Here is a 16,265-nt window from a genome sequence, read left to right as displayed (position 1 = left end):
CTCAATCAAACTTATTGTTTTCATATCAATGAATTCCTCCTATGATAGTTTGCCTAAGATAGGATAGTTTCTTTTGAGATATGTGCAAATGCTGAGTTTGTTAAGGCCTGGTTTTTTCTTTTGTGTTCTCAACCTAGGCTGGCTAGAAAAGCTAGCTTCAGATTTGATTTCAGTTTTTTTTTTCCTTGTGCTGTACTAAAGACTAACTTAAAGAAAGGACCTAGAATTTCATGCTGTTTCCCTTTCCTTTGTTTTCTTGCACTAGTATTGCGAATTTTTGTAACTCACTCTTTTCTCCCTTAACAGGGTTGTTGGTACAGAAGAACGTATTCCTATTCCCCTCATGGATTACATCCTTAATGTGGTAAGATTCATGGTAGGGCAAACTGAGTAAAGGTGTGTGTTATTCTGGAAAACATGTGGGATTACCAAATAGTCCAGTGATTTTTGCATTTATTTTCACTGGAGCCTTTACAGTGCAGAACAGTGGGCAAAGATGTGCAAACCTCGTTCTGTGAGACTGGTTTGCCAAAAATGGACAACAGTCTTCTCCTTTTTTAGATACTCCCAATTTTCTGTTCATTGCTACTATTCCCAATTGGAATCCAAGCAGAAGAGTGGGATTTGTTAGGCCAGTCCAGTATTATGTTCTATGAATATGTCCAACATGTATTTTTTCCCATTATTTGCTAGATTTCCCATTAATTTCTCTTTTGTATAAAAAAAAATAGTAATGTGGCTTTTCGTTTTAATTTCCCAGGTGTCTCAAGAGAAAAGTAAAGAGTTTGAATTTTCCCAGAATTATTTCTCTATAAGGGGAAGCCCACTTAGCAATTATTCTAGCCCACTAAGCACTTCCCAGACTTCTAGAGATGGTATCTTTTGTGCCTGTGTGTTTGTTGCCCACATTTTACTTTGTTACCCTTAAAAAATGCTTTGTTTGGTCCAAACCACTCCTCCAGAGTTCTAGTTTTCATTTGTATTATGGGCACATTGAGGGAAAGTATCCATTTTTGCTTCCAGGCGAGAGGTAATGCACTGTCACGCTAGGAGCAAATTAAGAGAATTAGATCTGATTTTGCCACTAATTCATGGGTGTGGCTCTGAGCAAGTCATTTATCCTCTCTATGCTCTCAAATTATATAACTTTAGGTAGCCAAAAAGGTAGATTGGGGAGAAGTAATTATTCGTATTTGTGGTGTTTGTTTTTTGTTTTTTTGTGGGTGTTTTTAGCAGATGTTTAGGGTCCATATCATATCTCTATACTTACTTACCTGAGGTTTTGGTATCTTAGAAAATACTGATTACATGAATACAAGGCTACCCCTGTTCTTACTCCAAGCTAGCCTTTTAGTTCCAGGTGTTAGTCTCTAACATTTTCTTTTTCATTTTCATTACCTAGATGAAATTTGTGGAATCTATTCTGAGCAACAATACAACAGATGACCACTGCCAGGAATTTGTGAATCAGAAAGGACTCTTGCCTTTGGTCACCATTTTGGGTCTTCCCAATCTGCCCATTGATTTTCCTACATCTGCGGCCTGTCAGGCTGTTGCAGGTGTCTGCAAATCCATATTGGTAAGAGCATCTGGCTAAATATTTTCATTTCTTTTTAGAAATCAATTTTGCAGTACTTCTGTATACATGTTTTTATTGTGGTCTCCCTTTACTTACAACCAAAAAATAATGAAGAAATTTGTGGTTATGTGCTACAGGTGAATTTTGTGCCTGATAGTGTGTCACATCATTTCTCATTGAAAAGTTGAAGTTGTTTATTGTTCCTAGGTTTGGTACATAGTTCTAACATTTGAGTTTTTTGGAAGAGAAAGTATATCTTCAAGAATGTTTTGGAGCTGGGTTTTATTATGTCATCCTTTCTCATGGATGCTTTTAACACAATCTGGTATTGTTTAGTTAATGTAGTTTTTTTTTTCCTTTTTCAAGATTGTTCAAGTTTTGCCAAGAAATTAAGTGCTTTATTTATTTTAAATAGTGGTAAAATACACAGCACATGATATTTACCACTTTAACCATTTTTAACTGTATAGTTCGGTAGCGTTAAGTACATTCACATTGTTGCAAACCAATCTCCAGAAGTTTTTTATCTTGCAAAACTGAAATTCTGTACTCATTAAATTACAACTCTGCATTCCCCTTGCCCTCCCAGCCCATGGTAAATTTGTTCTACTTTCTGTCACTCTGAATTTGACTGTTCTAGGTACCTCATGTAATTCATAAGCTGTTTGTCTTTCTGTGGTTGGCTTATTTTGCATAGCATAATGTCTTCAAGATTCACCCATGTTGTAGCATATGTCAGAATTTCCTTTCTTTTTATGGCTCTATTATATGTGTAAGCCATATTTTGTTTATCCATTCATTCACTGATAAACATTTGGGCTGCTTCCACCTTTTGGCTATTTTGAATACTGCTGAAATGAACACGGGTGTGCCTGTATTTCTTCAAGACTGTGTGTGTGTGTGTGTGTGTGTGTGTGTGTGTGTGTGTGTGTGTGTGTGGTGAGAACACTTAAGGTCTATTCTCAGCAAATTCCAAGTATATAATATAGTATTAACTATAGACACCATGCTTATATTAAATCTCCAGAACTTATTCATAACTGAAAATTTGCCCTTTGACCAACATCTCCACATTTCCCCCTAGCCCCTGGCAACCATCATTCTGCTCTCTGGTTCTTTGAATTTAACTTGTTTAGATCCCACATAAAAGTGCGATCATACTCAAGACTCCTTTCAGTTCTTTTGGCTATATACTCAGAAGTAGGATTGGTGGACTATATGGTAGTTCAATTTTTAATTTTTCAAGGAACCACCATACTGTTTTCCATAGCTCCACCATTTCACATTCTAACCAACAATGCACAGGGGTTCCAATTTCTCTGCATCCTCACCAACACTTGTTAATTTTCTTTTTCTTTGTTTTTCCTTGATAGTAGCCAACCTAATACGTATAAGTGCAACCTCATGGTTTCAGTGTGCATCTTTCTAATGATTAGTGATGTTGAGTATCTTTTTATGTGCTTATTGGCCATTTGTGTATCTTTGGAGAGATGTCTACTCAAGTCTTTTGCCCATTTTTTAGTGGAGTTTGATTCTTGTTGTTGAGTTGTAGGAGTTCTTTATATATTCTGGTTACTCCTTATCAGATAAATGATTCGCAATATTTTCTTCCACTCTATGGGTTGCCTTTTTACCTCTGTTAATAGTGTACTTTGATGCACAAAAGCTTTCAGTTCTGATGAAATCCATTTTATCTTTTTTTGCTGCCATTGCTGTGCTTTTGATGTCAAATCTGAAAAACCATTGCCAAATCCAGTGTCCCACAGCTTTTACACTATGGCTCCTTTTAGGTGTTTTTATATTTTTAGCTGCTACCTTCAGGTCTTTGATCTATTTTGAGTAATTTTTTCATATGGTGTAAAGTAAGGCCCAACTTCATTCTTTTGCATGTAGATACCCAGTTTTCCCACCACTATTTGTTGAAAAGCGTGTTCTTTCTCTTGCACCTTTGTCTTGAAACCCTTATCAAAAATCATTTGACCGTAGATGCAAGGGTTTATTTTGGGGCGTTATTCTATTCTGTTGGTCTTAAAGTCTGTCTTTATGCCAGTACCACATTTTTTATTACTGTAGCTTTGTGATAAGTTTGGAAATCAGAAAGTTTGAGATCTCCAACTTTGTTCTTTTTCAAGATAGTTATATCTATTTGGGGTCCCTTGAGATTCTTCTTAAGGATTTTAAGAGAGAGATTTCTATTTCTTACCCCCACCCAAAGGCCATTGACCTTTTCATAGGGACTGCATTAAATCTATGAAGCTCCTTTATTAGCTGGATTGTGCAATGGCAAGTAATTGCTGCTAAAAATCCGTAATCCAGTTGCTTATGGACTTGGAAGGGTCCATAATTGTGACATAGCTGTAATTAATGTTTTATTTTGCTTTACTCTTTGCAATATTTAATTAAGTGCTGTTCATAAGAGAGGAAAAGGGGCTGTGCTCCATCTTTATCCTACCTCTAAGATACTGTGTGAGAATGGATAGATGTATTTAAAGCCACAGGAAAGACACTTAAGTTCTCCTGTTTTTGGATGACAGAATTTTCTGTGGACTCAAAAAGCAAATTACAAGGGCCATATAATCTTGAGTTGTCTCATAAAAAAGGAGATTGCCTAGCTGATACCTATTCTAGAATCACCTCTTATTTTAGAAAAAGAACAGTTGTAATACCGGTTTACTTCCATGCCTTGGAACTTTGCCTAATATTGCTCCCTATTGAGAAAAATTTGTAATTAATCACATAGTGTGGAGTCCTTCCTGTAACAGTATTTCAGTTTGGCCATCACAAGCTTTTAAATATGATTGGCTTACCACATTTGAAAGCCTCTCATTTGAGAGAAGTAAAATGTTTCTCTAGGAGGCATTTAGGTATGTCCTACCTGCATTCATATTTTGGCTCTGCCATTTACCCAGATGGGAGACCATGGCCAGGTTTGAAATTTGTGAGACTTGTCTTGCACTTCTTCCATTGTGACTATTAAAGACATGATGCATATGAAATTCATTGTACATTAATGATTTAATTATTATTCTTGTTTCAGACACTGTCACATGAACCCAAAGTTCTTCAGGAGGGTCTCCTTCAGTTGGACTCCATCCTTTCATCCTTGGAGCCGTTACACCGCCCAATTGAATCCCCTGGGGGCTCAGTGTTGTTGCGAGAACTGGCTTGTGCTGGCAATGTTGCTGATGCTACCCTCTCAGCTCAGGCCACACCTCTACTGCATGCACTTACTGCTGCCCACGCCTACATCATGATGTTTGTTCATACTTGCAGAGTTGGACAGGTAAGAACTAGGGGTGAGCAAGTTGGTTTAAAGCTGGTAAAATACCTGCGGCATATACTGGGCATCTTACTGTGCTTAGAAGCAGTTCTACCTGGGCTAGCTGCTAAAAGAACAGATTTTTGTTCAGTGAGTAATACAGGTTTATGTTTCAGGTTGCTGTCTAGTTTCGCTTTGCCTTAGTATTTTTTTTTTTCATTAGAATTTGGGTTACCATATAATTTGTTTTGTGAATTGGACTTTGTTGAGAGGAAAAGAGGTTGCTATAAATAATGGGCAGCTATATAGGCCAACTGGGATATATAGTCACCTCTTTTAGTAGGCAAGCCTCAATTGGGTGCTTATCTGGCCTTATTGTTTCCCAATCTTTCTACAAATGCGTGTAGGCCTAATAATGGGATGGCAAGAAATTTGACCACAGAACATTTAAGTCAGTGGTAATTAACAGATTAACAAATATTACTTAAATATCAAACCCTATGCCTGCCATCCATGTGAGGTTCCTCTTGTGGTGCCAGAAACACAGGGTGTTTTTGTGTGCTCACAGTTTTACAGCCTTTAGTTCTCAAGTATTCAGTTCTAAAGATTAATGATGTAATGTTTCAGCACCCTTGTTCTATGCCTTTGAGCAGGAGTATATTCTTTGGATCAAATCAAATGAAAAGCACAGGTATAAACTATTTAGAAAACAATTCAATTACATTACAAAGCTTAGGGATTTATTTTCATGACTTTTTATTAAAATAAATAAAATTCATGTGAAATGTTCCCTTCAAGAAATTAAACGTTTATTGAAATTAACAAATAAGAGGGGGGCGCCTGGGTGGCTCAGTCAGTTAAGCGTCAGACTTCCGCTCAGATCATGATCTCACGGTTTGTGAGTTCAAGCCCCGCGTCGGGCTCTGTGCTGGCAGCTTGGAGCCTGGAGCCTGCTTTGGATTCTGTGTCTCCTCCTCTCTCTCTGTCCTTCCCATGCTCACGCTCTGTCTCTGTCTCTCGATAATAAATAAACGTTAAAAAATTAAAAAAAAAAGAAATTAAGAAATAAGAGGAAAATAACAAGCTCCCTACCACCTAAAAAAATTAGGAGGCTGTCAATGAATCTACAGAACTGTTTCTTTAGAAAGTTGCACATGACTGTTGTCTTTCACTTTTCCAAGAAAGCAATGAGAAGAAAATGAGAAGGGATGTTAGACACAGACAAATGTTGAGAAGGACATCCCAAAGATCAGCTTCTGTTTACTTTGATTGCAGAGTGAAATTCGTTCCATCTCCGTAAACCAGTGGGGTTCTCAGTTGGGTCTGAGTGTTCTGAGCAAGCTGAGCCAGTTATACTGTTCCCTGGTGTGGGAAAGCACTGTTCTTCTCTCCCTGTGTACCCCAAACAGGTAAGGGAATGGTCACCACTTTATTATCTTTGTCTTTCCTAACAGAGAAACTAAGTTCAATTATCCTGGAGGATTGTTTTGGTCAAGGATAGAAGGCTATTTATTAGTAAAGAGTTCAGAGGGTTCCTTATCTGTCTTCGTGCATTCAGGCTGCTATAACATAATGGCACAGACTGGATCCTTATAAACAGCAGAATTTTATTGTTTGTTCATAGTTCTGGAAACTGGAAGTCTGAGACTGTGGTGCTGGCATGGTTGAGTGAGGGTCCTTTTCTGGGTTGTAGACTTTTAATTGTTTTTATCTTCACATGGTGGAAGGGACTAGGAATCTTTCTAGAGCCTCTTTTATGCTTGGTCCCATTAATTTTATGCTTGCTTGCTTGCTTATTTATTTATTTATTTTATGCTTAGTCCCATTCATGAGGGTTCTCCCTCAAGATGTAAGAACTTCCCAAAGGCCTTACTGACTAATACCATCACATTGGGCATTAGGATTTTAACATACGATTTTGAGGGGACACAAATGTTCAGTCCATAGTATTGTCCTTCCCATTTACCAGCCTGGGGGCTTGCTTATAAATGTATTATCTTCTACATCTTTGATCTTATGTCCTTATTATGCAGTGTCAGCATGATAGGTATTTTACATTTGTTACCCAAATCCAAAGAGTTGATTTCAAAACCTTGTTGAGTGCTACCTCAGGAACTTGATCATTGCAGATACCCTATTAGGTTAACTTACCTGTTACAGGGAGGATAGTGTCAGTCAAGCAGATTAGAAACCAAGTATAACTTTAAAAGTGAGCTATGACCGTTCTTTTTGCTCATGGTTTGTCTTGTTGCAGCCTACCATCTGGGTGTGAATTTGGCCAGGCGGACATGCAGAAACTGGTTCCAAAGGATGAGAAGGCAGGTACGACCCAGGGCGGAAAAAGATCAGGTAACCAAGAAACCAAAATCTTAGCCATTAATTCTCCTGAATTCTGTCTCTGCGTCTTTATAGGTGACTGTGTGTGTGTGTGTGTGTGTGTGTGTGTGTGTGTGTGTGTGTGTAAATTTAGTTACCTCTGTTTTCCTTAGTCCTCAATTTTTTTTCCTTTCATTTTTATTTTAAAATTATTTTCACTCATTTTCTCTATAAAATGTATATACACATAATGGTAAAAATTATGGGATGTAGTAGAAAGAACAATCACTCATACTTGTATCACAAATAATATTTTGGAAGTATCTACCTGATCTTTCCCCTTGGGGATACATTTTATTAACATAGTTGAGATTATCTTAGAGGTAATATTTTAGATCTCTTTTCACTTGACATTAAGTGCCATGTAAAGAAAGGGTTTGTGAAGTAACCTTTCCCTGTTAAGTTTCTAATGGACTATTTTTAAAAATGAGTATCTTTTTATATAGTTTTCTGTAAAGGGAAGATTAATTCCTAGAAGTTACTGTATCAAAGCATATGGTGGGACTCTAATTTGTGTATGCATACTTATCAGAAACTTAATTTCCCTGCTTAAAGATGGCAAATGATTGTCTTAAGTGACTGGAACACTTTAGAACCACACTGCTCAATATGGTAGCCACTAGCCATGTGTGGAATGTTGAACACTCATAAGGTGGCCAGCACAGCTAAAAAATTGAATTTTTTTCTTCCTCTTTTGCTCTCCCTCCCTGTTTTTTTAAATGTTTATTTTTGAAAGAGAGAGAGAGCATGAGGGGAGGACAGAGGATCTGAAGCAGGATCCGCATTGACCACAGGGAGCCTGATGCAGGGCTCAAGCTCAACAAACCATGAGATGTTGACCTGAGCCACCCAGGTGTCCCCCGCAATCTTTCTTCTTCCCCTTTCTCTCTATCTTCCCTCTTGTTTTTTTTTCTTTATTTCCTTTTATAAGGGGAGGGTATTAAGTTTTGAATTGTGTCTCCCCACCCCACCTACACAAAAATACTATGTTGAAGCACTAAACCCCCAGCACCTCAAAATGTGACTTTATTTAGAAATAGGGTTGCTAAACATGTAGTTGAGATTATATAGATTGGATGGAGAAAACTGAATTCTTAATTTTTGTTAGTTTCAATATAACAACTATTACTGTGTTCAGTTGTTAGAAGGCTTCTAAGTATGTTTAGAACAACTTTGGTATGTGAATGTATTTTTTTTTTTCAACTAAATTCTGTGAAAGGGGTACCTGGGTGGTTCAGTCAGTTAAGTTTTCGACTCTTGATCTCAGGGTCATGACTTTAAGCCCCAGGGTGGGCTCCACGCTGGGCATGCATCCTACATGTGTATATACATGTAGGATATACACATATACATGTATATATATAATATGTGTGTGTGTATATATGTATATATATACATACACATACACACATATATTCATACATGCATAAAATGTATGAAATAAACATAGATCAGCTATTTCTATGAAAATATAATGTCCAAATTGAGATGTACTCTAAACATATTTATAGATACCTGGTTTTTAAAAATTACTGAGTATAAAAGTGTAAAAACTTAACAATTTTTATATATGATTATATGTTGAAAAATAAAAATTGAATAAATTGGGTTAAACAGTATATTAAAAAATTATCTGTTTGGGGCGCCTGGTTGGCTCAGTCAGTTAAGCATCCGACTTCGGCTCAGGTCATGATCTTAAAATTCGTGAGTTTGAGCCTCGCGCTGGGTTCTGTGCTTGACAGCTCAGAACCTGGAGCCTGCTTCAGATTCTGTGTCTCCCTCTCTCTCTGCTTTCTCTCTCTCTCTCTCTCTCTCTCTCTCTCTCTCTCTCTCTCTCAAATGAATATATTAAAAAATTTTTTAATGTTTTTATTTTTGAGACCGAGAGAGACAGAGCATGAGCAGGGGAGGGGCAGAGAGAGAGGGAGACACGGAATCTGAAGCAGGCTCCAGGCTCTGAGCTGTCAACACAGAGCCCGATGCAGTGCTTGAACCCATGGACCGTGAGATCATGACCTGAGCTGAAGGTGGATGCTTAACCGACTGAGCCACCCAGGCGCCCCAACATTAAAAAAATTTTTTTTTAATTATGTTTTTAATTTTTAATGTGGCTACTAGAAAATTTAAAATTATATGTGGCTCACACATATGTGGACAGGGCTATTTTGTTTTTCTGATTCCATGTTATATATTTAAAATTTTTCTTTTATATTTGTTAAAAGTTTTTATTTTAATTTCAGTAGGTTAACATGAAGTGTTATATTAGTTTCAGTTCTATAGTATAGTGATTCAACAATTCCATACATCACCTGGACAAGCTCATCAGGACAAGTACACTCCTTAATCCCCATTGCCTATATAACCCCTTCCCCAACCCCTCCCCTCTGGTAATGATCAGCTCTGTGTATAATTGTTTCTTGATTTGTCTCACTCTCTTTTTTCCCCTTTGCTCATTTGTTCTGTTTCTTAAATTCCACATAGGAGTGAAATCATACAGTGTTTGTCTTTGACTTGTTTTGCTTAGCATTATACTAAGTCCATCCACATCCTTGCAAATGGCAAGATTTCATTCTTTTTTATGGTTGAAGAACATTCCATTTTCATATGTGCCACTTTTTCTTTATCCATTTATCAGTCAGTGAACACTTGGTCTGTTTCCATATCTTGGCTATTGTAAATAATGCTAGTATAAACATAGGGGTGCATGTATCCCTTTGAATTAGTGTTTTTGCATTCTTTGGGTAACTACCTAGTAGCGCAATTGCTGAATTGTAGGGTAGTTCTATTTTTAACTTTCTGAGGAACCTCCATACTGTTTTCCAGAGAGACTGCACCAATTTCCATTCTCACCAGCAGTGAAAATGGGTTCCTTTTTTCCTACATCCTCACCAGCACCTTTTGTTTCTTGTGGCTTTGATTTTAGCCATTCTGACAGGTGTGAGGTGATAGCTCAATGTAGTTTTGATTTGCATTTCCCTGATGGTGAGTGATGATGAACATCTTGTGTTTTTTTGCCATCTCTATACTTTCTTTGGAAAAATGTCTGTTCATGTCTTCTGCCCATTTTTTGGTTGGAGTATATGTTTTTTGGGTGTTGAGTTGTAGAAGTAAGTTCTTTGTATATTTTGGATAGTAACCCTTTATCGGATACATCATTTGCAGATACTTTCTCACGTGCTGTAGGCTGCTTTTTAATTTTGTTGTTTTCCTTTACTGTGCAGAAGATTTTTATTTTGATGTAGTCCCAATAGTATATTTTTGCTTTTGTTTCCCTTGCCTTAGGAGACATATCTAGAAAGTGTTACTATGGCTGATGTCATAGAGGTTACAGCCTGTGTTCTCTTCTAGGGCTTTTATAGATATAGGTCTCACATTTAGGTCTTTGACGCATTTTGAATTTATTTTTGTGTATGGTGTAAGAAAGTGGTCCAATTTCATTCTTTTACATCTTGTCCATTTTTCCTTACAGCATTTGTTGAAGAGACCATCTTATTCCTATTGTATATTCTTTCCTGCTTTGACAAAATGAGTTGACCATATAGTTGTGTCTATTTCTGGGTTTTCTTTTCTGTTCTGTTCATCTATGTGTCTGGTGTTTTTTTTTTTTTTTTTTTGCCAGTACCATACAGTTTTCGATAACTGCAGCTTTATGTTATAACTTGAAGTCTGAAAATGTGATGCCTCCAGCTTTTTCTTTTTCAAGGTTTCTTTGGCTATTGGGGGTCTTTTGTGTTTCCATACAAATTTTAGGATTGTTTGTTGTGGTTCTGTAAAAATTCCTGATGGTATTTTGATAGGATTGCATTAAGTGTGTAGGTTGCTTTGGGAAGTATAGACATTTTAACAATATTTGTTCTTCCAGTCCATGAGCACGGAATGTCTTTCCATTTCTTTGTGTTCTCTTCAATTTCTTTCATCAGTGTTTTAGAGTACTGCTGTGGTTCAGTTTATTCCTAGGGTATGTTATTTTTGGTGCATTTGTGAATGGGATTGTTCTTAATTTCTTTTTCTCTTCATTATTGGTGTATAGAAATGCACCAGATTTCTGTACGTTGATTTTGTGTCCTGTAACTTTACTGAATATGTATATCCATTCTAGCATTTTTTAGTGGAGTCTTTAGGGTTTTCTATATATAGTATTATGTCATCTAGAAATAGGGAAAATTTCACTTCTCCCTTACTTTTGGATGTATTTTATTTCTTTTTCTTGTCTGATTCCTGTGGCTAGGACTTCAAGTGATGTGATGAATAAAAATGATAAGAGTGGGCATCCTTGTCTTATTCTTGATCTTAAAAGAAAAGCTCTCAGTTTTCCCCATTCAGGATGATGTGAGCTTTGTTTTTCATATGTGTCCTTTATTATGTTTAGGTATATTCCCTCTAAACCTACTTTGTTGGTTTTTTTTTTTTATCATGAATAGATACTGTTCTTTGTCATACTTTTTCTGCATCTTCTTGAAATTATCTTATGGTTCTTATCCTTTCTCTTATTGATGTGATGTATCACACTGATCGATTTGCAAATATTGAACCACCCTTACAACCCGGGAGTAAATCCTACTTGATCATGGTGAATGATGTTTTTTTAATATACTGTTGAATTCGGTTTGCTAGGAGTTTATTGCATCTGTGTTCATCAGGGATAGTGACCTGTAGTTCTCTCGTTCAATGGTGTCTTTATCTAGTATTGGTATCAGGGTAATGCTGGCCTCATAAAAAGAATTGAGAAGTTTTCTTTCCTTTTATATTTTTTGGAATAGTTTGAGATGAATAGGAATTAAGTCTTCTTTGATTTAATGTTTGGTAGAATTCGCCTGTGAAGCCATCCAGTCCTGGACTTCTGTTTGCTGGGAGTTTATTGATTACTGACTCCGTTTCTTTGCTGGTTATCAGTCTGTTCAAATTTTCTATTTCCTCCTGTTTCAGTTTTGGTAGTTTATATGTTTCTAAGTATTTGTCCATTTCCTCTGGGTTGTCCAGTTTGTTAGCATATGTTTTTTCATAACATTCTCATGATTTTTTGTATTTCTGTGGTGTTGGTTGTTATTTCTCCTCTCTCATTGGTGATTTTATTTTTGTCCTTTCTCTTTACTGAGGATTAAAGAACCAGCTGCAGTTATCATTCATCTGTTCTGTTGTGTTTTTTTTTAGTTCTAGATCATTTGTACTCTAATCTTTATTATTTCCTTCCTTCTGCTGGCTTTAGGTTTTGGTTGTTTTTCCAGCTCTTTTTGGTGTAGGTTGTTTGAGATTTCTTGCTTGTTGAGGTAGGCCTATATTGCTAAATATTTCCCTCTTACAACTGTCTTTGCTGCATCCCAGAGATTTTGGACCATTGTGTTTTTCATTTGTTTCCATGTACTTTTCAGATTTCTTCTTTGATTTCATGTTTGGCCCATTCGTTGTTTAGTAGCATGTTGTTTAACCTCCATGTATTTGTGGTCTTTCCAGATTTTTAAAAAATGTTTACTTATTTTGAGACAGCACATGCAAGCGAGGGAGGGATAGACGGAATCCCAAGCAGGCTCCCTGCTGTCAGCACAGATGTGGGGGCTCCATCTCACAAACCCTGAGATCATGACCTGAGCTGAAATCAAGAGTTGGACACTTAAACCAACTGACCCACTCAGGCGCCCCTCAGATTTTTTCTTGTGGTTGACTTCTGTTGTCATAGCATTGTGGTCAGAAAAGATGCATGGTATGACTTCAATCTTCTTGAATTTGTTGAAGCTAGTTTTCTGGACTAATGTGTGATCTGTTCTGTAGACTGTTCCATGTATAATTGCAAAGAATGTGTATGTGTTATTTTGCTATTTTGTCTCAAGATGGAATGTTTTGAATATATCTGTTAAATCCATGTGGTCCAGTGTGTCATTCAAAGTCATTGTTACCTTGTTGATTCCCTGTTTAGATGATCAGTCCATTAATGTAAGTGGGTGTGTTAAAGTCCCCTACTATTATTGTATTACTATCAATTAGTTCCTTTATGTTTGTTATCAACTGTATTGTGTATTTGGGTGCTCCTTTGTGGGTGCATATTCACAATTGTTACGGTTTTTTGTTGGATTGTCCCCTTTATTATTATATAGTGTGTCCTCCTTTGTCTCACAGTCTTTGTTTTAAAGCCTATTTTGTCCAGTATAAGTGTTGCTATTCTGACTTTCTTTTGACAACCATTTGCATGATAGATGATTCTCCAGCCCCTCGCATTCCACTTGCAGGTGTCTTTAGGTCTAACATGAGTCTCTTTTAGGCAGGATGGGTCTTGCTTTTTTATCCATATTGTCACTGTGTGTCTTTTGATTGCAGTGTTTAGTCCATTTACATTCAAAGTAATTATTGATAGATCGATAAGTAATGCCATTTTGTTACTTGTTTTGTGGTTGTTTTCTGAAATTTTCTGATCCTTTCTTGTCTTTCATGGTTTGCTATTTTCTTTAGTGATCTATTTGGATTTCTTTCTCTTTATTCTTTGAATATTTTTAGTGGTTTTTGATAGATGGTTACCATGATGTTCGTATATAATTTCTTTTGCATATAGCAGTCTATATTAGTTGGTTGTGGTTTAAGTTTGAACCCATTCTTCTCTCCCCATGTTTTAGGTGTTTGTTGTTACATTTTATATCCTTTTTTGTGAGTTCCTTGATATTGTCACTTTTTTTAATTAAAAATTTTTTAATGTTTGTTTTTTGAGAGAGAGACAGAGCGAGCAGGGGAGGGGCAGAGAGAGAGGGAGACACAGAATCTGATGCAGGCTCCAGGCTCTGAGCTCATATTGCAAAGCCTAATGCAGGGCTTGAACTCACAAACCACAAGATCATGACCTGAGCCAAAGTCAGACACTTAACTGACTGAGCCACCCAGGCACCCCAATATTGTCACTTTTGATCTCTCCTTTCTACTCAGAGTCCTGTTTACTATTTCTTACAGGGCTGCTTTAGTGATTATGAACTCCTTTAGTTTTTGTCTGGGAAACTCTTTATCTCTACTTCTGTTCTGAATGATAACCTTGCTGGATAAACTATTCCTGGCCACAGATTTTTTTTTCCCATTCAACACTTTGAATATTTCATGCCATGCCCTTCTGGCTTGCCAAGTTTCTGCTGAAAAATCTGCTTGCCTTCTGGGTTTTCCCTCATAGGTTACCAACTGTTTTTTTGTCTTGCTGCTTTTTGAGTCTTCTCTTTATCACTATATTTTGAACATTTACTTCTTTTTTTCTTCCTGCTTTTCAGTTTTTTTCTTTATCATTGTATTTTGCAAAATTAATTACAGTGTCTTTGTGTTCATCTCCTTTTGTTGATTCTGTTGGGGGTTCTCTGCCTCATGAATCTGCATATCTGTTTCCTTCCCCAGATTAGGGAAGTTTCCAGCTATTATTTCTTCAAATAAATTTTCTACCCCCCTTTCTCTCTCTTCTGGGTCTCCTTGTAGTAATGAATGCTATGTTTTGTGGACTCAGTGAGTTCGATGGGTCTATTTTCATGTGCATTTTTCTTTTCTCCCTTTTGTTCAGCTTGATTACTTTCCATTACTCTTGTCTTCTAGGTCACTAATTCATTTCTCTGCTTCTTTCAGCCTGCTATTATTCCATCAAGTGTGAGTTTCATTTCACTTATTGAGCCCTTTATCTCTGCTGTGTTATTCCTTATCTCTGCATTAAGGGTCTCACTTAGGTCTTCCACTGTTTCCTCAAATCCGGTGGGTGTCCCTATGATCATTGCCTTAAATTCTCTATCAGGCATGTTACTTATATCGGTTTCACTTAGATTTCTGGCTACGACCTTTTCCTGTTCTTTCATTTGGGATAAATTTCTCCTTTTTTTGTACGCCTCTCTATGTCTGTTTATGTGTTAAGAATTTCAGCTATGTCTGTTGCTCTTAAAAGTAGTGACCTTATAAAGAAGAGGTCCTATAATGCCATGCAGTGTCCCTTGTTCACCAGAACCTGGTATTTCAGGAGAGTATCCTGTATATAATATTTATGTCTTGCTGTTTTGTCTGAGTCACTTTTTCTTTCACTGTAGTCATCTGTACTGACTCTGTCTTTTGTGGGCTTTACTTGCTCTCTGTGGCATTAGTGGGACCCAGGCAAGTCAACTCTGAGGGGGCACACCCACTGGTTAACTTGAGAGCTTGGGTGGCAGTGTTAGGAAGATAGGAGTTGGACGCTAGTGCTATGCCAGATTCTCCAAAACACTGTAGCAGCTGGGGGCACAGTGCACAACTATGCACCAGGTGGCTGGGCAGGACATGTGTAGCTTTAACAGAATTTGCCCTGTGGGTGAGTCCTCAAGAGACCTCACGGCCATGGCTCACTGCTTGCAGGTTAGGTAGTAAGTGTCTCTGTAGCCTTGCCTCCTACAAGGAGGCTGTGTTAATGCTCTGTGTTAATGCTGCAGGGCAAGGGAGAAAAATGGCAACTGCCAGCTCCCTCCTTTTCAGAGAAATCCACCAACAGGCTCTAAAATCAGCTTGAAGAGATCTGTCTCCTTTTTTCCCCAGTATTGTGTAAACTGACGTTTTTATGTTGCTTCTCTACGTAGGCTGCTGTCTCTTTAAGGGCAGCAACCAAGTGATAGCTGGCCCAGTATGAGTCAACTGACTTTTAAAGCTCAACCCCAAGTCCCAATGGTTTTACAGACTCATAGAATTCAGCCCCTCTGGTGTTGGTTTTTTGTTTTGTTGTTGTTTTTGAGAGAGAGAGAGCATGTGCTAGCTGGGAGAGGGGAAGAGCGAAAGAGAGTCTTAAGCAGGCTCTTGCTCAGCGAGGAGCCCGATGCAGGGCTCGATCCTATGAGCCTGGGATCATGACCTGAGCTGAAATCAAGAGTTGAACACTCAGCTGACTGAGCCACATTAGGTGCCCACAGCCCCTCTGGTTTTTAAAGCCAAACGTTATGGGAATGAATCTCCTCTTGTGAGTTTCCTGGAGCGAGTGCCTGTTTCCCTACCCTCTCTGCACCCTACTCCCTCCCTTCTGTGGGCAACCTCCCTCGGCCTTTCTGACCTTCCTAACCTTTCAGATGCAGCTGCTTCTCTATATTTAGT

The 16,265-nt window shown here is 37.7% G+C and overlaps 1 protein-coding gene across 11 annotated transcripts in view; it reads left to right on the top strand.

Moving 5' to 3' along the window:
- Positions 1-16,265, top strand: part of HUWE1 (HECT, UBA and WWE domain containing E3 ubiquitin protein ligase 1) — a 168,113-nt gene that overhangs the window by 93,509 nt on the left and 58,339 nt on the right. For 10 of the 11 annotated variants that reach the window (XM_058713382.1, XM_058713386.1, XM_058713391.1 and 7 more), the window contains 5 exons: positions 307-364; positions 1,403-1,579; positions 4,617-4,862; positions 6,114-6,247; positions 7,093-7,187. In XM_058713382.1, the coding sequence (XP_058569365.1) occupies positions 307-364; positions 1,403-1,579; positions 4,617-4,862; positions 6,114-6,247; positions 7,093-7,187 (710 nt within the window). The remainder of the gene's footprint in view (positions 1-306; positions 365-1,402; positions 1,580-4,616; positions 4,863-6,113; positions 6,248-7,092; positions 7,188-16,265) is intronic. The other variant, XM_058713387.1, reaches the window with a different exon arrangement.

Source organism: Neofelis nebulosa, chromosome X (genome assembly GCF_028018385.1).
Source record: "Neofelis nebulosa isolate mNeoNeb1 chromosome X, mNeoNeb1.pri, whole genome shotgun sequence".
Taxonomy (NCBI): domain Eukaryota; kingdom Metazoa; phylum Chordata; class Mammalia; order Carnivora; family Felidae; genus Neofelis; species Neofelis nebulosa.
This window is presented reverse-complemented; position numbering and strand designations above follow the sequence as displayed.